Source organism: Aplidium turbinatum, chromosome 12, assembly GCF_918807975.1.
Source record: "Aplidium turbinatum chromosome 12, kaAplTurb1.1, whole genome shotgun sequence".
Taxonomy (NCBI): domain Eukaryota; kingdom Metazoa; phylum Chordata; class Ascidiacea; order Aplousobranchia; family Polyclinidae; genus Aplidium; species Aplidium turbinatum.
This window is the reverse complement of record NC_137483.1, coordinates 5823565-5845807: the sequence shown is the minus strand read 5'-3', so window position 1 is coordinate 5845807 and position 22243 is coordinate 5823565. Positions and strand designations below refer to the sequence as shown.

The following is a 22243-nucleotide window of genomic DNA, read 5'->3' as shown; positions in this document are numbered from 1 at the left end:
GTTATTAACACCAGGTTTTGAAATGTATTGTGTAAAATAAATAATAAAAACGTTGAATAACTGAAATTGTATGCTTTTTCCTGCTTGAGTCAATTAATATGGACACGACTGTATAGTAGTTGACCTACTCATGCTGGGAACTAATGAGCTAATAGCTAGTTAAGCCACTAACTGCAAAAAAGCCACAGCTGCTGTAGATAGTGTTATTTGCGTAGAAGATGCTTGATGTTAAATAGAAAAGAACAAATTAGATTTAGAACAGGTAGTGGTATATTTCATTCGGATCTTACTGTCAAAATCGCTCTGTATCACAGAAAGTCTTATAAATTTGAAAAGACCAAAGTTAAAAGCTTTTGGCCAAACCAGCTTGAAAGCCCCTGTTATACAGTGCATTTGGTTCGTTATCAAAAATTCCAACAAAATACAACTAGAAACCACGCGTTTGACGGACGAATACGGTTAATCGCATAATTAAATCGTCAAACTTTGTAGTATGTTAAATGCATTCGTAATAAACGATCAGCATGGTTCGGATTCACGATGAATCTGGGGTGGTATAAGAGGGTCTGCTACTATTCGGTGAGTCCGATTCGGTGAGTTCCTAACCTCTAACCCAGTGGTTCTCAAACTGGGGTCCGCGGTCCTTTTGGGGTCCGCGAGACAATTTTCTAGGACCGCGAAGCACCTTCCAACAAAATTAACACGATCCCGAAGAAAAAAATTTTGTGGGAAGTAAAAATTTTCAGGCAACTTATTTTCCAAACCAAACTTAACAGATATATTTTAGTAAGCTGGTTTGTCATCCCTCCACACTGATTTTTAAGCCCGGCCTTTCGTTTGATTGTGATAGCCTTTGTTTCGTTTCTATCGCCTTTGTGACATCAAGGAGTGCATAGTGGTGACGTACTCCTACAACACTCGCGTTTACCAGATCAAGAACAGAATTACGAAATAGCCTATACTTGACTAAAAAGGGGTTAGGCGAAGTTGATTAAGGCTGGTTATTTTTACTGATTTAAGTTTTGAATTGAATGCTTTTCCGAACTTTTAGCTTTTTTAGCCTCAGTCAAACTCAATTTAGCCTAAAATTAAGAACTTTTTTACTTTACTGATTGAATTTTTAAGTTAAATTTGAGTACAAAAAGTGAAAATGGCTCAGCTTCGAAAAAAAATTAAGATTCGATGATTCCTATGTTCAATTTGGTTTCACTGCGATACATTCTGGAGGAGAAAAAAAAGCCGCAGTGCGTGCTGTGCTGTAAAGTTTTAGCAAGTTCTGCTCTAGAACCTAGCAAGCTGAAAAGACATTTGGTAACACATCAAGATCATATTGAACCAAACGGAACCTAACATAGAAGTGATAACACCCAAGCAGGTGCACCCATTTTATTGACGTGTGCATTTTTAATTGCATATAACAAATAAACTATTAATCATTTGCCGTTTTTGCGCTAATTTGCCTTAAGTTTTGGAGGACCGTGAGTCGTTGAAAAAATCGCAAGGGGGCCGTTCAACAATTTTTTTGAAAAAGTTTGAGAACCGCTGCTCTAACCCCTAACCCGAACCCCTAACCCTAAAACGGCAATGAAAATTAGGCTACGGTACCCGATAATTTAAAAAAAAAAATTGAAAAAATTTCCCGTTAAGGGATCGGACTCACCGAATCAGACTCACCGAATCGGACTCACCGAAACGGGCCATTCCGGGTATAAGACATAGTTCACCTTCATCGTGAATCTGGGGTGGTAAATGAATAGACCCTCGGCCCCAGAGGCTCACACGACGACGAAGAGCATGGTTGAAGATATTCAACCCAACAACTCAAATCAACAATAAAAGCAATCATAAAATCACCTGGTACACAAACACATGGATTCATTATATCAGAGTTTCCCAAACTGTGGTCTGTGGACCACTGGCGATCCGTGACAATATAACAGGATATAAAAAGTCCACGTTGGTTGGACGGAAAAAATGATGCAAAATAAGGTTGGGGTCCACAAAAGGAGGTTCATAAATAGTGGTCTGTGGCTTAAAAAAGCTTGGGAAACCCTGATCTATGTTATAGCAGTGCACAAGAGAAATAAACTTTTAGGCGCTTGCCATAAAAGTAAGTAAGTGAGCAGATATCATTGCAAAGTACAAAAACATAATCAGGAAACGAGTGAGACATAATCAACATCAGCAACAAGTGCAGTGTTACATCACAATCAATACAACAATATAAGATACCATCAATAGCCGACTAAGTCAAGATATATATTCGTTGCTGCAGTACTTCAGAGAATATTCTCATTAAAGGTGTTTTATGGTCAATGGCACAGTTATTGCACCAAGCCCAAAATTAACAGTCTTGAGTTCGATACCCGGTAACCCTAGCTGTTTTGTGATGACGACTTTACGATAATTCGAGGGTTAGACCATAGGGTATGGTCAGACGTAATGTAATCTCGGGGAAACACTTGTCTTGGATTCAGTTTTTTCAACGTACGTTCTGCCTCCATTTGCATATCGTGGCAACTGCAGCCAAGCCAGTGACGTTTGTCTTTGTCAATTGGATGCTAGCTTAGCTACCAATCAGAACATTCAATACGAAGTGACTATATTTACGGCACTAGTTGCCATGGTTGCAATCAAAAAGCATTATTTTGTGGCAGGTGTTGCCAGGGTAAAGGCTAGGGTAAGAGTATTGCTCTCTGCCCAGGAGTGCCAGAACTTAAAAATTTCCAAAATCAGTTTTTATCTTCAACTTCAAGTTTTTGTCTTCAACGGCTTTAAACATTTTTCAAATTATGGAAAAATTCCTTATCTGGCAACACTACAGCCGTAGATATAGCTACGTTCTATTCTATATGCTTGATAACCTGGTTGAGTGCGGATGCGCGATATGCAAATAAGGACAGGGGGCTTCGAAAAAGTTTTGTGACCGGGGCATTGGGCAAGGCCATGAGATCATTTGACTTTTTTTAGTATATTTGATTTAAACATTAAAAATGAAAAATCAACAAACTAAATAATTGTTTGTATTCCATGTTGTAGGAAACAAACAAGTGAACTGCTAAACACATCGCGTTCATTAATATATACGGCATGTGGATTTTGTAAAACAATCAACATCAAAAAAGGTTGTGAACGTCAAATATAGTACTAAAAAGGTGAAGTGATCTCGTATTAAAAGGTGGAACCAGATGCTTGCTCGAGATGCAAAAACTTTTTAAGTGGTCTCATAATTTTTTACAGCATGATGTTCTTTTCCCCGAAGGTAGGCGTCCACCTCGTAAGAAGAGCTGAAGATTCATAAGATCGATAAGGAAGACAGGGATGATAATTTTTTTTTATTAAGTCAGTAGTGTGTCATGATATTGCCCCGAAGACGATGAAGTTATTGAAAATAGATAAATAAGAACAAAGTCATGAAGTCACTCAAAATAATATCTTGCGTTCTTCTGGCGACTGACAATAGAAGTGACCAGAAGAACGCAAGATATTATTTTGTAATTAAATGCTCGGTGAACAGTCTTATTTTATATTCAGTAAAATACAAGGTGAGAATTAATATTAAAAAATTAATTTCTTTTGCAAAGTACTTTGTAATTTTCTTGATACAACCAAATAATAAGGATACAGTCGCTTGCGTACGTAATTGAAAAATAATTTGCAATGTTCAATAACTAACCAACGAAAAATGCTACGTAAAAGTGTTAAGAATTAGTATGCCTCAAATAGCTGGGTTATTTATAGCTAGTAGTAGAGTAGTCCAAAATAGAACATCGCATGAGTGTGACATGATTAGTCTTTGTCTCTACAACAAGCGCAGCAATTAGAAGAATAACAGCAACCGAAGTTCTGTTTTGGAATTTTATTTGGACCCATCGACACTGGAAAAAAAATAATGTTTGGGTTTGAAACACCACGAAAAACATTTCAACACCGTGTGTCTTAAAAAGCAATTGCACATAAATTAGAAAAAAATAATTTATTGCAAGTTAGCCCCAAAAGGCCGCCAAAATCATGCAGCTCCTGGTAGTTCAAACGACCTTACTTTAGGGCTAAAACAATGCCTGTTGACTAGGCTGTACCAAATTTTGGTAACTTTGTCAGATTACTTAGCAAGTTTCCCAAAAGTTGTGGCTTAGGTACCTAATCAAAATGCCATATTTATTTTTTGAAAAAAAATTGGTCTTACGCCTCCTCAATGCTTGTTTCCATGACAACAGGCCCAAAATTAACGAAACAACTACAACTCCGGAACCACTAGAGGTAGAACCAAATTTTTTTTTTCAAAAGATGCAGAACACCCAAGTTCCTATCTGTTGTCAACACATTTTGTAGGTCTATGTGCACCACTTTTCCCAAAATTTACAAAAAACGTGTTTTAGCCTATTTATCAGCAACAACTGCAAACACAAAGCAATGAATTAGTATAATAGCTAAAATCCTATTTAAGCAAATCAACAAAGGTTAAATAGTTTCACACATCAGTTAGCATTTTTCTCTCGTTTGACTTGTAGTACTGTAGTAGCTTAGATTGGCAATGCCTCATCGTGCAGCCATGATACGGTAGTTGGGTCCAGTTTTCGAATACCAATGATTCCACTTGGGGGCCGTAAGATGGGGAATTTGTGGAGTATGTGTTGCATTGTTTGTTCTACCGCTCCGCAGACTCCGCAGGCTCAAGTTGTCAACCTCCACGTGGTGAGCCTTGGATTCGACTGATGACAACAAACCAACAAGTAGCAAAGATCAGTTAGCAAATAACACTTCTCTAAACTTGCACATTTCAGCATGTCTACCTTGAATGAAACATGAAATACTGTACAAACAGTCAGCAACAACTAAACAACAATCGATTGGCCATATTAAGCTGAAACCTCACATTGCAACCAAAAAAGTTTAGCTTTGTACAACTGATATTGACATTTCCAGGCAAAGAACATTACACAGTGCAATAATACCATTATAGAATAGAATTGCAGAATACATTTCAACAACAAACTAAAAAAATTCACAGCAATAACTAGTTTATGCCAGAAAGCACAATGCAACACAACAGGCTGTGGTCCACAGTCAATTGATTGTTTAACTTTAATCCATCACAAGACTCATTCTTGCAACTTCAACAATAGTTTAGGTGCTGGAGTGCTGGTGTTTATGGTCTTGAAAAGACTCTTTTTAGTCACTCTCTCACTAGATGTTGCTGCTCCAAGTTGAACACGTACTGAGACACCATTTTTAGCAATATTTGCTGTTGTTTCGGATTTTTAGTTACTTTGCCGGTGTGGAAGGCAGTCAACAGACCCAATGCCCGTTCTGCTGCATCATTCACAACATTGAGTGACTGTACTTAGGCTTGAGCATGTTTGTATGATGTATTAACATTCCAACACCCTGGATCAGTCTTTAGAAAAGACCAGTCAACATTCAAAATATCAATCAGTGTCCAAGAATCAGGACCAATCAAGTCTGCCAATGTTGTAGTGTCATAAAGAACCGGCATTTGTTGTAATGAAAGTTTGGTTTTGCTATTCTTGCATTCTAAACGAGATTTCACCATAGCTTCTTGTCACCAATGGGTACGACATTACTAAAAACGACTAGTTTTTCTGACAAATATCATAAATGGTAGTCCAGTTTTTTGAGGTATGCTGAAAGCATTGGCATCATCCTTGCAGCTTAATGGGTTGAACTGGAAGAGGTTCTTTCCATGGATGTTAAATCGGTCCTCGGGGTTTGATGCAGTTTCAAATCTGCAGCTGGCGCTAAAGTTGGGTTAGTAAAAGTTAACCAAGGCTTCAAGTGATAAATCACAAGAAACAAATCAATTTTCAATGTATAAATTACTTTGGCCATCCAACGTGCATGGGAAATGGCACCAGGATCATTTATTGAAAAAATTGTGTCTTCAGGTAAGACTCCTAAATAGATCAAGCTTAAGCACAGGAACTCTTTGTGGTCTTTTCTGACTGGGTCAGAAATTTGACCTCTTTTAGGAAAATCTTGTCCGAACAGCAGCACATCATTGCAACAACAGCAAATATTGTTAAAAATGGTCACTCAGTTACGACATGCTCACCTTGGAGCAGCAACATCCAGTGAAAGAGTGACTAAACAAGTATTTTCAAGACCATGAACACCAGCACCTAAACTATTGTTGAAGTTGCAAGGATGAGTTTTGTGATGGATTAAACAATCAATTGACTGTGGACCACAGCCTGTTATGTTGCATTGTGCTTTCTGGCATAAACTAGTTATTGCTATGAATTATTTTAGTTTATTGTTGAAATATATTCAGCAATTCTATTCTATAATGGTATTATTGCACTGTGTAATGTTCTTTGCCTGGGAATGTCAATATCAATTGTATATACAAAGCTGTGATACAAAGCTAAACTTTTTTGGTTGCAATGTGAGATTTTAGCTTAATATTGCCAATCGATTGTTGTTTAGTTGTTGCTGACTGTTTGTACAGTATTTTATGTTTTATTCAAGGTAGACAATGTAGACATGCTGAAATGTGCAAGTTTAGAGAAGTGTTATTTGCTAACTGATGTGTGAAACTATTCAACCTTTGTTGATTTGCTTAAATAGGATGTTAGCTTTTATACTAATTCATTTTCATTGAGCCTTTGTGTTTGCAGTTGTTGCTGATAAATACAGTAGGCTGAAACACGTTTTTTGTAAATTTTGGAAAAGTGGTGCACATAGGTCTACAAAATGTATTGACAACAGATAGGAACTTGGGTGTTCTGCATCTTTTGAAGAAAAAATTTTGGTTCTATCTCTAGTGGTTCCGGAGTTATAGCTGTTTCGTCAATTTTGGGCCTGTCGTCATGGAAACAAGCATTAAGGGTGGCCGAGTGGTTAGCGCGTTGGGTTCGCAGTCGAGAGCCTGTATGTTCGACTCCAGCCACCCGCACTTGCTGTTGTTTCTCTGGGCAAGAAACTTTACGATAATTGCCTCTACCCAGTGGTCGATTTCGAGTAATGGGTAGTACCAAATTTCAGTCATAAATAGAGTAGACAACCGGAAACAGACATTGCAGTCGGCTGCAGCGTGGGTCAGGTGTACGTCGGAAGGCGTACACCAATGCATAGCGCTCAAGTCCGCTTTCCCGCAATGCAGGATAAAGATAAACAAACAAACAAACAAGGAGGCGTAAGACCAATTTTTTTTCAAAAAATTTATATGGCATTTTGATTAGGTACCTAAGCCACAACTTTTGGGAAACTTGCTAAGTAATCCGACAAAGTTACCAAAATTTGGTACAGCCTACTGTTGACTGGGTAACAGAACAACACATTTGCGAAGCTACGACTAACACCCTACGGTTTAAGGTATTTATAAAGATCGAAATGATTATAAATATCACTAATCCCTTTCAAAATGCAAACTATTACAAGTATTTCAAAATTTCAGGCTGAAGGCCAAGGTAGGCACCATACGGCTAATATAAACTAATCAACGAAGAAGAGGCGATCCCTCTAATCAACGAAGAAGAGGCGATCCCTCTGGTGCCAGGCAATAAAACAAGAAAAAATTATGGACCTCACAACTTCAGACAACGTTTGATGCTAATTTTAAACCTTTTCATCATGCCATGCAAGAGTTCCATGTTCTCTTGCAACATCCGCATTGCGGATGTTGCAAGAACACAGCGTTTACAGCAATAGTGTTTTCAAAAAGACCAGTAGGCTAGTGCTGTCATTTCAACAGCTGTTAAGAGAAGGCTTGCACACATTTCTTAATTTTGAAAAAATTGCAACAAAACCAAGTTAATCTATCTGCATAGTGAACTGTTCCCAACAATAGAAAAAAAGCACTGCAGCAGTTTGGCGTGAGTTTAAATAATTTACATCATTGCAGAGAGCCGGCTCGGACGTTTTAAGTAACCCCAGCAATTCATTAAACATAGCAAGCCGAGTAATAGTTGTATTTCTATGCTTTTGTACAAAATTAATGCAAAAGAATGAACTTCACCAGCAAGGTAATTTATTTGTATTAGATTATAATAGATGATAAGCGAGATTAATCCTAATTACTGATTTACATTTATCATTTCGACTATAAATATAAGTCGTTGCAAAGAAAATTAATACCTAAAAATTCTTTATTTTTTAAAATCACTTTGCTCTAGCAATTAGCATTATCAGTTAGTATATATATGATGAAATCTAGATTTTAGATGTGCTCGTTTAGACTCTTTAGAGCACAGCTAAGATGAAAACCTTTTTGTTCTATCCATATTTTGAAATGGAGATGTTTTCTTTTGATAGTGATATATACAAATTTTCCACAAAAAGCCGTTAGCAGTAACACAGTAAAAGGTACAGCACTTACAACTTGAACTTGACGAAAAAACCAACCCCAACCACCAAACCAATCCCGGCAATGACTCCGATCACTATACCCGCTATTGCTCCGCCGCCCAGCCCACATGAAGTCCCACAACCGCCCGCTAAAGAAACACATCAGTGTTAGGTGAAGCTTTCTTACACCAAACACCAAAATAAAAGTAATGGAAATAGCCGTCAACAAAACAGAAAACAACCCAGACAGCAATAGCCGTCATTTTTTATGACAGATAAGAATGTTTCCGTATATATCATTTCCATACATTTATAATGACGGATGTTGCTGTCTGAGAAGCATTATGTCACTCCGAAGGCGTTCTTCGTCTATGAGATACAAAATATATGATTCAGAAGCTTATTATAAAAATTGTAAGAAATATTTGCACCAGATAAAAAGAGCTATTCTACTTAAAAATTAAAGTGCAAAAGCGAAAATTAAACGATTGAATTTAAAAATTGGAAAAAATGAAATCTGTGACTTGTAAATTAACTTTTCTTGAAAATTAAGACTGGTTTCAAATTACTTTTCGTGTGGGGTACCGGGTATTGAATGATATCAAAAGCTACAAAAGAATAGATTTCATAGCAAGCAAGTCTTGTGACAAATTACAAGAGCACATAATAATCGATTCATGAAATTGCAATAATTTGTCGTCCACTTTTCACAAGCTAAAAAAATGCTGGATTTTGTATCTCAAAATAAATTGAATAAAAATGTTAGTTTTTATAAAAAAAAAATGAGCATAATTGAGAACAATAAGTAATTACGGTAAGTATATACAATACTGTCCGTTTATCCATGAATCATGCGTAGTAAGTAAGGTTAAAAGTTGAGGTTTAACAAAGTAACCAAAACATGTGGTCAAGAAAATACAACGGAAAATGATTAATTATAAGTAAGTGTTAAAAAAACATTCATTTAGCGTTAAAAGAAAATTAGAATTAAATTATATGAAGAAAAAAATAGTAAACAACTAGTGAATTCAACAATGTAGCTTGATTTCTGCCGCTTCATTGATGGCCCAGTAGACGAAATATTTGCATGGTTAATTTTTCAGTGCGAATGTAAACTCCTCGTAACATCTGAGCCGCAGAAATGTGATTCTACAAGGGAATATTCTCGAACTCGTACACAAGTCATGCAACAATGCAGAAGTTCTGAAGCGTGTGCGTATTTAGTAAGCAAGATAACTCAAAGACGAATGCAATTCCTACCACACATTAGAAACGAAAAGTAGTAGTAGGTTTTTATCCAGGTGACCACTCCACTGGGAGTGCGCCCGTTACCGACAGCAAACAAAACTTTTACCCAATTGCCAAAACAAATCAGTTAGCCAGCAAAGAACGCTTAGGGATACCGGACAACAACGGAACGCTGACAAAATTCACCAACTTATCAAAGCCTACATCAGGTTCATTAACGATAACATCAGATATGATAAATGAGACGAGCAGATTAACGGTAACACGGTCTAGTTATTGTACGGCCTACTGTTATTCCAAGTGATGACACACTGTGGCAGCACGGTCGTTTTTTAAATAATACTGACAATAATATACATCTTTCAATTCACTTCCTTTTGTGGATAAGCCTAGATACAAAACATTTTGATTTATGTATATCCAAGCGGTACCCAAGCGAAAATAACGATTGGTGAAAAAACATGAGATTATCGTGAGAAAAACGTGAGAAAGTAGGATTATCAGTACTGTTTTGTACGAAAATATTCTTGAGAATTCAGAATAAGATGTTGAATCTGGCTCCATACAATGGCTTAGATTCTAAGCCATTGTTAGGTGTACCACAAGAAAAACGATTGAGTAACATCAATTTCAATATCTCATTTAATAAAACCAACGCGTACGTTTTCAACAAATCAAATATCGGTACTTAACTCAACCTACGAATTTATCATTGATACTTCCAGCTAACCAGCTTTTTTATGCTCAAGCAAACATTTTTAGTGACCCGTGCTCCACTTCGAGGGCGACGAGGGGTAAGTAACCCATAAGGTAACAATAACTGCTCTAGTACAGTTAATTATAAATAGAAATGCGTAGCAGTCAGAACCAACGATACTTGAATCTAAGACACCACTTTCAGTCGCAGTTACTAAGTGAAGACCGGGTGAACAAACTGGATGATTGACATAACGATAAAGATATGACCAAACCAGTATATTTCAATCAGTTCTGTAGTTGTAAAATCTACTATAAAATTACAAGTTGATAAAAAAGCATATCAACGGTAAACTGGGATGAAGAATAAATAACCTCAAGGAGTTGTCATTACAGTAGCACAATATGCAGACACTGTAGCAAGTTGGTTGCTAATACAAATACAAATTTTTGAGTTTAAGAAAACAATCGGTGAAATAAGAAAAAGGACGAGCTGTTTATAGAAAATCTGAAAAATTAACCAGCAATTCTGCCACAATTTGCATAGCTCTAACTAAGCTTTTTCGCATGCAAGAAAACAAGAAATTATAGCAAACCGGTTAGATAAATTACAGTTGAAGCAAAATTAATACTGAAAACGTTTTCACGTGCATGTTAAAATATTGCATGTGAAGGAACATCTCAACAAGCAATGAACGATTCGCAGTGCTTTTTTGAAGACTAAATATCACCAAGTTGTCACAACAATATAACATACGTGGACCAGTAGTATTTGAAGTAGTAGGGGGAGTCACAGTTGTTGGATCTGGATGAAACGTTACAAAATTGTTGTATTAAAACGAAACTGGGAGACAAAGCCGGTGATTGTTCACAGAATAGCTCAAACACGCAATGATGGCCAACTACTTCATTTCAAATTGTTGAACAATCCAAAAAGACTTTTTATTCAGATTTTATGATTCTAGAAAAATATTTAACAATCACCTAACTACTTTCCTAGGCATAATTGCAATGTTCATACGATGAACAAGAAAGTAAAAGCAAAAGCATGTATAATAACTTATTTTATTTTCACTGATGGCTTTCACCAACCATGACAATGCACATCCTAAGAGGAGCAACTTTGAAAATATATGCTGCAGCAACAGTGCAACACATCCATTTTCGAAATGTTCTATACTTCACATCCTAATATCCACTAACAATACTACCATAGTGACATTACAAAACAACTATACTATGTACAAGCACTGTTGAACAAATTAATTATACGAAAGAACCAGGCTATGAGCAAATTAATGCTCTAAAAAAACGTAGAATTTTACAGGTAAATATAATGCGAACCAAACTTAAGAATGCATGTAACGTATCATGGTATCAATACTACAAAAGTGATCAATGCCAAGCATAGCAAATCACATCAAACATAGTTAGTATTAATAGAATTCTATTTGAATAAAGAGCTGATAATTCCCAGTAAGGGTGAAACAGGCTTTAGAGATATTAGAAAGTACTAATTGTGTTTGATGTAAGAATGTATGCATGTTGCACGGCTCTGATTAAATGTGTTGCATAAAATTGTGTGTGAATTTGGCCTCTCAACCACCCTCACACATAAGGACAAGGTTACTTTCCACTTGCATTTAAATGGCTCTTGAGAAAATGACCACAGAAATTGGACACTAAGTTTGCTCGTTGTGTTATTCAACCAAAAGGCTTCGTTTCCCAAAGTCAAAATATAGTAACATTTTGTCTCTTCGAAACTACGCAGTGGTTGCTAAAAAGAAGACTACCTTTGCCCACACGTCAAGAAGTAAGCATGCACTGATACTTCATAAGGATGGTTATATCTGTTGTGTCTCGTGCCGATGTTGAGATGATTGACACCCCGTCCCTAAATAGGGTTTCAGTACTGGCTGTATAGCCGAGAGACAATATCATTGAGTGACAGTATCATCACCGATATCAAGGCAACATTAGCGTGGCAAGAGTGGTCACAAAACCAACTGTGTTCTTATAACTTTATAGACAATCAATGGAAATTAATTTCTAGATTGTAATATGATTGAAATTTGAGAAAAACAACAACAAAAAACACATAACATACTGGTGTTTGGTGGAAACTTCGTTGTTTGGGTGCTGTCTGCATGAAAACATTATTAAACCATAGCTGTATATATTTATTTTGGTCAAACATTACACACTCAAATATTACAATTCAACTCACTACAATTGTAGTAATCTACCAAAGTCGGTAAAAGTACCCAACCTCTCATTTATCGCTTTGAAGATCAGAGTACCCATCAATTGCTCACTACCAAAGTCCTTGTCAATGGAGATCAGGCCTATTGATCGCGAATCGTTGTTATGTGACGTAGTTCTGGAACATTCTGTTGTTTTTACAATTGCCAATATCGTTTGTCATGATGTCACAAGGATGTTTACCAATGGCTCTCTGATTGCGAAATCATTATTATGTAAGAATCTTCTAGAATAATTTTTCCCTACGTGACAATCTAGAGGCTTCGGCTTGTTTACGATTTAATGCAACTTGACAGAACCATAAGTCCTATGATGTAACATTACCTAACCTTCTCGAAGTTACTATACCGAAAAACCTTCTATAAATAGTGGTGTAATTTGCGTACCAGTAATGATTATTATTGTGTGAGTTGATTATGATGAGTTGGTTATTATGATGATGAGAGATCATTGTTGTAGTAGTAGCAGTTGTTAATAGACGCAAAGATTATTGTTGATCGAGAGTTGAAGTATTGAATACGAGTAAAGCAAAGTTGATGCTAATATAATTTCTGATTGAAATTAGAGTCGTATGAGAAGCTGTGAGTGGATCACGTTAAACTCAATCAAAAGCCGCAAGCGTTGGAATCTATTATTGTTTACTGTTACTTTGATTAATTGCTGGAAGTGGTGAACCATTCATTGGAGTCCTTCAAGCGTTTTCATATATATCATTTCACTAGTAGAACTATTCGACATTTAATTGACTGCTTTTCGGTTATAACCCATTAAACTACGTCATTGAACCTTTCCAAGTCTTTTTCCTGGTAAGAGATAGAAAGAAATCATGACAGATAACTTATAAAGTAGCCTTGATAATAAATATGACTTTCCATCTGCAACTCACAGCTCGCACTCTCTGCGAAGCCCCACACAACACTTTTGCACCACAACAACCAACACTAGTGAGAAATTGTAAGCGCTTTTTTCTTCGGTTTGAGGCTGCTATAGTGAATGCTGCGTGTTGAGTTTGTGTGCTGTTAATTAACTGACAATTAACTGTGCTGTCAATTAACAATCATGCTGTTAAAAACGAAACTCAATCTATTGCAGTATTTATTTTACTCAGCAAGAGGCCCCATTGGTGCAGATAGAAAGTAGGAGTGTCCAGATCCTTGGACAAGGTGTCCTCCACATATAAAGGTTAAACAACAATGAGACGAGAGCAGATTCCTGTGGACTACAATTCCCAATTCTCAGTTGTCTTTGTCACCTTTTCCCTCAATAGCAAGTTTTAAGGATAATACCAAGTTGGGGATCAACTCAATAGCTCGGTATGGAATTATTTGCAACAGTAAAGTATCTGCCAAACAGTATCGTTGCTATAGTAAGGTAGAGAAGAATTCTCTTCATATTAAGTTGGTTTCAAACTCATTTTCAATGTTTTGTGTTGGTAATGTTACTCGCTCAACTGTTGATCTTCTTCTGCTGAATACTGCCTGTTCTAGTAGGAGCTGTGGATCAATAAAGGGTTTTATCTATCGGTGCAGAAGTAGCTACGTGACTTAAAGGGTAAAGAATAAATACAGGAAAAATGTTAAAATTCACAAAAACGGGATCAAGTTTTATTCAAAAGAATAAACACTTTAAAGCGTTGTTTGGTTGAAAATTTTTGAAACCAGTCTTGTTGAGACATGCAAATGAATGACTGCAAGAGAACTGCAGCGTCCTTTGAGGCCAAAATATCAAAGACAAACAACAACGAAATTAAATTTTAAAATAGTTTCAATTTTCCCTGGCAAAATGTCAAATGACATAGTTTTGCAATGAGTAAAATCCATCAAGATAGAACATAATTAAAAAAATTGTTCACACCGAGAGTACTATGTGTCTTAAACCCAAAAACCTCTAGTGCATATTATTTGAAAGTTTTCAACATTTATTGCAACGTGTCCTCACATACACACACGAGTTCTTCAAAAAAGCCAGGTAAGCTAAAAGCAACTTGATGATAATTAAACAGATCACCGAGAATCATGTGATTGTAAAAACACAAATAGGTAAGATGAAAGCCTCCTGAAGAAGTCAGTTGTATCTGATTAACGAAACGTCGCATGAACGCAGATTATCACCTTACACATCTTGTGATAGTTCAGCTTAATTTACACCAGAAGAACGTATCTTGTTATTGAACTTAATGTCTGGTGAAAAGCCTTATTGAATTTCTAACATAATACAATATTATACAATTTTTCTTGGACATTTTAATAAGAAAATAACCATGGAAGCTATGGAAGTGACCGTCAGAAGTTACAAAATAATTTAAAACAAACCATCTATGTTATGATGTGTCAAACTTTTTTTTGATGATTTTGATTATGTGCGTTCTATTTTGTGTACAGTTAATTATTGATAAGCTGTCTCATTGTCTGGACACTGTTTGATATATATGCAACAATTCCAACCTTCAGAAAAGATGATACACTACAACTACATGTAAGAAGACTAATCGCTACGCAACCTAGACAAAGTAGAATTACAAAACCGTTTCTATTTCCATTTCAATTTAAGGCTGTTAGATGTCTTTTTTTGCGAAAACAAAGCTACGCTTTTTGTTAAGCGATTCGAGATGAAACGAAATAAGCTATATTTAAAATCAAATCAAAACCAAGCAATTTTGAGCTGAAGCTAAAATTTAGATAGAAACATATTTTTAAGGTTATTGTTTTGAGAATACTTAGTAACCAACCTAGTTTACGTTGCTTTGTTGGGCTTTCAGATGTTCAGGTATTCCACTTTTGTTTTAGGTTTGGAATAAAATTGAAAATTCTTTTATATCAAACTTACCTCACAATGAAAACAAAACAAAAAGTCAGTATCGAAGCAACATATTTTGTTTTAAACAGCACATTTCCTAAAATCGAAAAGCTTTGAACATACCCTTTAATAAAATTATTTCGTTTGTATCTTTACACCACAGTAAACTCACTAGACTAGAGTTGATCAAAGTAGACTTTTAAATTTGATGCGTATCATAATTTAAAAACACAATTTAATAATGCATGATTGGACATGCTGTTAGTATTTATACAAAACGAATGATCACTTTGTGTCCTTGGCGAATACTGTGGCGAAAGATAAGTACAGCGATTTGCGCTTCATATCATGCTGCATCTAAAAGTTACATGCTTGACAAAGCATAGCATACTTGGGCTAGGAGTTGTAGTCGGTGCAGGTGTTGTAGTCGGTGAGGCTGAATACAGGGAGAAAGCCTGGTTAGCATTTACAAGTAGTAAAAATATGTTCGCACACAATACAGGTAAAGTCCTAAAAACAAAACAGTTTTAGAAAATTTAAGTCAAAAATTGAAATTTTTCAATTAGAAATTGGATTAGACCAGTGGTTCTCAAACTTTTTTTTGTTGCGACGCCTCTGGAAAAGTTTTCTGGACTTGCGACGCACCAGCAAATAAAAGTTAATGAGGAAACTTGTGATTAAAGTTTTGTTTATTGATACAACAAAAAGCAATGCATATGATTTTATGTGACGTGTGGGCTTGTTTGTTTTCATAAAGTTTATTGAATCTTGGGAGAATTTTTGAAATTGCCACCCGCATTTCTGTTTCACTGTTTATTCGTGATCGATATTTGGTTTTATCACCGCCAAGGCAGAAAATTTTGCTTCACATAAATACGACGTGGCGAATGGGGTAATAATTCGCAGTGCTTTCTAACCTGGATTGGATAATCGTCATTCATTGAATCCAAAAATATGACGGATTTCCTACTGCGAAAGGATCACGAATCCATTCGTAGTTTGAAAAATTTTCCGGGAAGTATTTTGCAAATTTTGACTCGAGCTTGGACAAGTCAATAAATAGGCCCATACTTCGCAAATTTGAAGGGAAAAAAACGCACTTGCAACCTCAATTCTTCACTGTTTTCAAAATGAAGTTACACCTAGAAAAATGATTTAGATTTTCATTTTTTTGAAGGATAGACATCCAATACTACGTTATGGTATCAGCAGTGGCAAATTGTTTAGTTAATTGCGGTGTAATCGGCTAAATGCATGGGACACATGCGTCCCAGAAGTCCTCAAAGGGTTAATCTCATTTTTATAATCTTATACTGAGTTCAGCCACGAAACGCTATTATTCTGCGACGCCCTTGGAAAAGTGAAACGACGCACCAGGGCGTCGTGACGCACAGTTTGAGAACTACTGGTGTATACGTAAATCGAGGTAATCCTCTCGCAGGAAGCTATGAATTTGTTATCGGTACCTGGTTGAGCAATTAACATTATTTTATGATAAATCAACGTCGCTAGATGTCGAATTAATGTAAAACAAATGTACCGTAAAGTTTTTATTGGGCATTGTTGTTACGCAATATAACCCGCCGGGAAATTAAAACGATTTTTGTTGATTCGAACGTTGAATCAACCCAAACTTAACTTACTTTTCCCCCCATGAGTTATTTAAAGTGAATTACTAATACTGTAACAGCGTGCGTATCGCGTTGCTCACTTATCGCTATTTTTGGAATTATTACATCACACAAATCAAACAGTGCGGTCGTGACTCGTGATAGACTACTCTAGTATATTTTTCGCTTCTCGTTTGACGTGTTTTGGTTAGGGTTGATCGGTTTAAACCGGGCAGTTTTGACCACCTATTGCTGGTCAAAACTGGTCAAAACCCCTTTAGTGTATGAATCAAGTTGCTTTTCAATTGAATTAAAAATATTACCCTCCATGTTTAGCAATGATGTTCAACTATATTTTGTTTTGATCAACAATAGCCTAAATGCTGAATTTGAAACAAAAAATATTCAATTTTTCTGTTTATTTTTGATATTTCAATCAGTTGGTTATTTTAATTATTGAGAAAATTCAAATTCTAAAAATAAGTTTCTGATGAACCAAGAAATGCTTGGTAGAACGATGAACAAATTGCACAGTCAACTAAAGTACAAGAATTTATTCCAACAAATTTTTTTGTTTTTATGAATAGCATTTGACATCAAGTTTTATCCAGTTAAAATAAAACAGTGCGAATGGCGAATGCATACTCTCAGATGCCTTAAAATTAAAGACAGGATAGTTCATGATTCGTTCTTTGAAGCAAAGTACACATCAAGCCAAGAAAGGATTATCGGAAAAGAAATCTGGAATTATTTGCAACAGTAAAGTCTCTGCCAAACAGTATCGTTGCTATAGTAAGGTAAAGAAGAATTCTCTTCATGTTAAGTTGGTTTCAAACTCATTTTCAATGTTTTGTGTTGGTAATGTTACTCGGTCAACTGTTGATCTTCTTCTGCTGAATACTGCCTGTTCTAGTAGGAGCTGTGGATCAATAAAGGGTTTTATCTATCGGTGCAGAAGTAGCTACGTGAATTAAAGGGTAAAGAATAAATACAGGAAAAATGTTAAAATTCACAAAAACGAGATCAGGTTTTATTCAAAAGAATAAACACTTTAAAGCGTTGTTTGGTTGAAATTTTTTGAAACCAGTCTTGTTGAGACATGCAAATGAATGACTGCAAGAGAAATGCAGCGTCCTTTGAGGCCAAAATATCAAAGGAAGACAAACAAAAACGAAATTAAATTTTAAAATAGTTTCAATTTCCCCTGGCAAAATGTCAAGTGAGAAAGTTTTGCAAGAGTAAAATCCATCAAGATAGAAAAAAATTAAAAAGATTGTTCACACCGAGAGTACTATGTGTTTCAAACCCAAAAACCTCGAGTGCAAATTATTTGAGAGTGTTCAACATTTATTGCAACGTGTCCTCACATACACACACAAGTTCTTCAAAAAAGCCAGGTAAGCTAAAAGCTACTTGATGATAATTAAACAGATCACCGAGAATCATGTGATTGTAAAAACACAAATAGGTAAAATGAAAGCCTCCTGAAGAAGTCAGTTGTATCTGATTGACGAAACGTCGCATGAACGCGGATTATCACCTTACACATCTTGTGATAGTTCAGCTTAGTTTACACAATAAGAACGTATCTTGTTATTGAACTTGACGTCTGGTGAACACTGAACAGCGTTGTTGAATTTCTAACCTTAATACAATATTATACAATTTTTCTTGGACATTTTAATAAGAAAATAACCATGGAAGCTATGGAAGTGACCGTCAAAAGTTGAAAGAATTTAAAACAAAACCATCTATCTTATATGTCTTTTTTTTTAATGATCTTGATCATGTGCGTTCTATTTTGTGTACTGTGGATTATTGATAGGCTGTCTCATTGTCTGGACACTGTTTGATATATATGCAACAATTCCAACCTTCAGAAAAGATGATACACAACAACTACATGTAAGAAGACTAATTCCTATGCAACCAAGACAAATTAGAATTACAAAAGACAAAGTAGAATTACAAAACCGTTTCTATTTCCATTCCAATGTAAGGCTGTTAGAAACAAATGTATTTTTTTTTGCGAAAACAAAGCTTTGCTTTATGATAAGCGATTCGAGATGAAACGAAATCAAGCTTTATTTAAAATCAAATCAAAGCCAAGCAATTTTGAGCTGAAACTAAAATTTAAATAGAAACATATTTTTAAGGTTATTGTTTTGAGAATACTTTAGCTCAAATGTAATCGTAATTTTTCTAACCAGTCTACATGGTTTAAAGGTCACCAATTTAGCTTACATTCTTTTGTTGTGCTTTCAGATTTTCAGGTATTCCACTTTTGTGAAGTGAAATTGAAAATTCGTTTATATCAAACTTACCTCACAATGAAAACAAAAAGTCAACATCAAAGCAACATATTTTGCTTTAAACAGTCCAATGCCTAAAAGTTAAAAGCTTTGAACATAGACTTTAATAAAATTATTTCGGTTGTATCTTTACACCACAGTAAACTCACTAGACTAGAGTTGATCAAACTAGACTTTTAAATTTGATCATATTTTGAAACAAGACAACACAAGTTAATAATGCATGATTTGACAATTGACATGCTGTTAGTATTTAAACAAAACGAATGATCACTTTTTGTCATTGGCGAATACTGTGGTGAAAGATTAGTACAGCGATTTGCGCTTCATATCATGCTGTATCTAAAAGTTACATGCTTGACAAAGCATAGCATACTTGGGCTAGGAGTTGTAGTCGGTTCAGGCGTTGTAGTCGGTGAGGCTGAATACAGGGAGAAAGCCTGGTTAGTATTTACAAGTAGTAAAAAAATGTTCGCACACAATACAGATAAAGTCCTAAAAATAAAACAGTTTTAGAAAATTTAAGTCAGAAATTGAGATTTTTCAACTAGAAATTGGATTAGACTACACTGGCCAATAACAACAAAAATTATTTAAGGGCACGGCACGTGAGAATTGATTTGGAGTATTTCGAAGGTGCCTTGATTCCGAAAATACACTTATTTTGTTCCAATTGATACTAGTTTTTGAGATAAAGCAAAGTTATTCATTCGCAGTTGCCAGTATATCTGAGTTATACTAACGGCTATTTGGAACCAATCAAGTTGATTACAACTAAACGAACAGTTATTTTACGTTTACTGACTTAGTAACACTCACAATACGGTATACAGTAAATCTGAGGATGTAAAGTAAGATGAAAAATATACTTTAAGTGCTTGTTGACTTCAACAGTAGGCCTATCGGAAACAGGTTCATTGTCGAATATCTCAAACTAAACCCAATTTAAAAACACTAAGAGTATTTTCGGAATCAGGGGTCTTGAAATACTCTGGATTGATTTTTTTTATGCAAACTGGTGATGAATTAGGAGCAATTAGTTCTTGTTATTCAAATGCACCCGTTTGAACATCGTACGTTCATTTGGTCCTTTTGAATAAAATTACAAGAATGCTAGATTTAAGTGTCAAAACACCGCACAATACGGTTATTTATCTGTTGAAAAGTAAATCCAAACGCGAGGCACATGAAATACTTGAAAATTAAACATATTTGGAGATTTAACATAACACGGAGAAAGTCGAAGCTACGAAAATACAAATAGCCTAAAGAACGGTGCAAGCATGTGGAAATAACTAATGTTCCCAGAGAGCAAAATCCGTCATTTATTGTAAAAATGACGGATATTGTTAACGTCATTTTAAGGTAGATATTGTCAACGACTCAACGTCTGCAGACGTTGAATTAATGTAAAAATTACGAATTTGCTATCTGGAGAATTGTAACATACACCTACACTATTGTATTCTAGAACATTCCTTCTGGAAACAATAAAAATATTAAACATAATGCATGCCACTGAAATTATTTGTCTGATTCTTGTGCATTTCATAAAATCACAAGTGAATTGCATCCTACACTTCAGTCACAAGGCAGTTACCGCGCCCAAATGTCCAACGGCCAATATTAAACTATGTGTGCATTTGCACCGAACAAATTGTATCAATAAAGATTTAACTACAAGCTCAATGGCAACAAAATAATATAAAATAAGAAAAGCTATTTCAAGTAGATCTCTCCATTTTGCTTCAAAGAAGCCTGGCTGTACCAGATCGTACAAAGAATATTTTTAAAAGTAGGTTTGCACCTAAAAATTAACCCAAGCATACGCATGTACGGAGAATCACCTCCAGATCAGCTAAGTGCAATAATTGTACTAAGTAACAAGTTTTTTTTTTTAATGTTGCCAGAATTTCGATAAAAAGATATTTTTCTTCATAAAACAATGTAAAAACCAATTTGCTTTTGCTGGGACTTCATTTAGAACTAAGATTTGCGTCAAAAGTACGTTCACGTCAAAGTCAAGTACGTCAACAGTAGGACACTTGCAGATAAATGTGGATAAGAACTGGGTCAAACTAAGTTTCTTTCTACGAGTTGCAAAGCGACTGCAAAGCGAACAATGCAAAATTTCAAACATGCAAAGCGAATTCACAATACCAGGTTTAATATTTTGTTATTAAAGAAATGCGTTGAATCCTGGAATACTACTCGGCTTTGTATGCTTGAGGTACGGTACAAAAAGACAAACTCTCTGTCTCAGCTCTCGTTGTGACCTCTGACAATCTGACATGGAGTCACGAGTCCGATTTTTGTAAATAAGAAATAAGTTTGAATATTTTATAGTGGAGGCAAAGCTTGGTTAGATTACTTTAGTAAACTCATAAAACACAGACCCATACAATTCTTCATGGGCAAGTTTACATATATAGGCTACTTCTTACCACATGTGTAGTTTGGAGAAAACTTTCCATCAATGCCGCAAGTAAAAGCTGCATTTGTGGGAATACAAGTGGCGTTATTCCCACAAGTCACGCTGTCAGTTGCATCGGGGCTGAAAGTTGGATTGTAAAAACAACCTGCATGAAACAATTTAAGTGTTTTGATTCATAAACTGTCTGAGCATGACTACACAATATACATAGCCTAAGTAGAGTAAAATTAATAAATTGTAATACGTGTTGAACTGTTTTATTCGCATCAGTAGCTCACGGTACAAAAGATTGACACGGTGAGAGAGTACAAACAAACATAGCCAGGTCGAAGACTTTAGTAAACCGGCCTGCCACACCCCGCGGCGGCGGGGAGCGGCGTGATTTATGGGGTGACGATGCACCCGGAGGGTTAAGTCCACCAGCTTAGATCGCGAGGGCCAGGCTGGGGAGTCGAGGTACCTGTGGAGGGAAACTGCAGACAGTGCACACCGTTTCCGGTCTCTTCAGTGCAGTAGGTACACTGGAATGGCCATGCAGATATATCACTCCATGTGACATTTTCCCATTTGTGGTACCT

At 35.8% G+C, this 22243-nt stretch overlaps 2 protein-coding genes across 7 annotated transcripts in view; one reads left to right on the top strand and one right to left on the bottom strand.

The window, feature by feature from the left end:
* Positions 1-22243, top strand: part of LOC145781078 (uncharacterized) — a 446514-nt gene that overhangs the window by 239875 nt on the left and 184396 nt on the right. The gene's annotated exons all lie outside the window — the stretch shown is intronic.
* LOC145781075 (uncharacterized) overlaps positions 1-22243 on the bottom strand; it is a 67600-nt gene that overhangs the window by 6982 nt on the left and 38375 nt on the right. For 3 of the 6 annotated variants that reach the window (XM_082592818.1, XM_082592822.1, XM_082592823.1), the window contains exons 5-8: positions 21676-21810; positions 11009-11056; positions 8339-8456; positions 3064-3287 (exon numbers count right to left, since the gene is read on the bottom strand). In XM_082592818.1, the coding sequence (XP_082448944.1) occupies positions 3215-3287; positions 8339-8456; positions 11009-11056; positions 21676-21810 (374 nt within the window). In that variant the 3' untranslated portion in view covers positions 3064-3214. Of the gene's footprint in view, positions 1-3063; positions 3879-8338; positions 8457-11008; positions 11057-21675; positions 21811-22243 lie in introns of those variants that run through there. The other 3 variants (XM_082592819.1, XM_082592821.1, XM_082592820.1) reach the window with 3 other exon arrangements.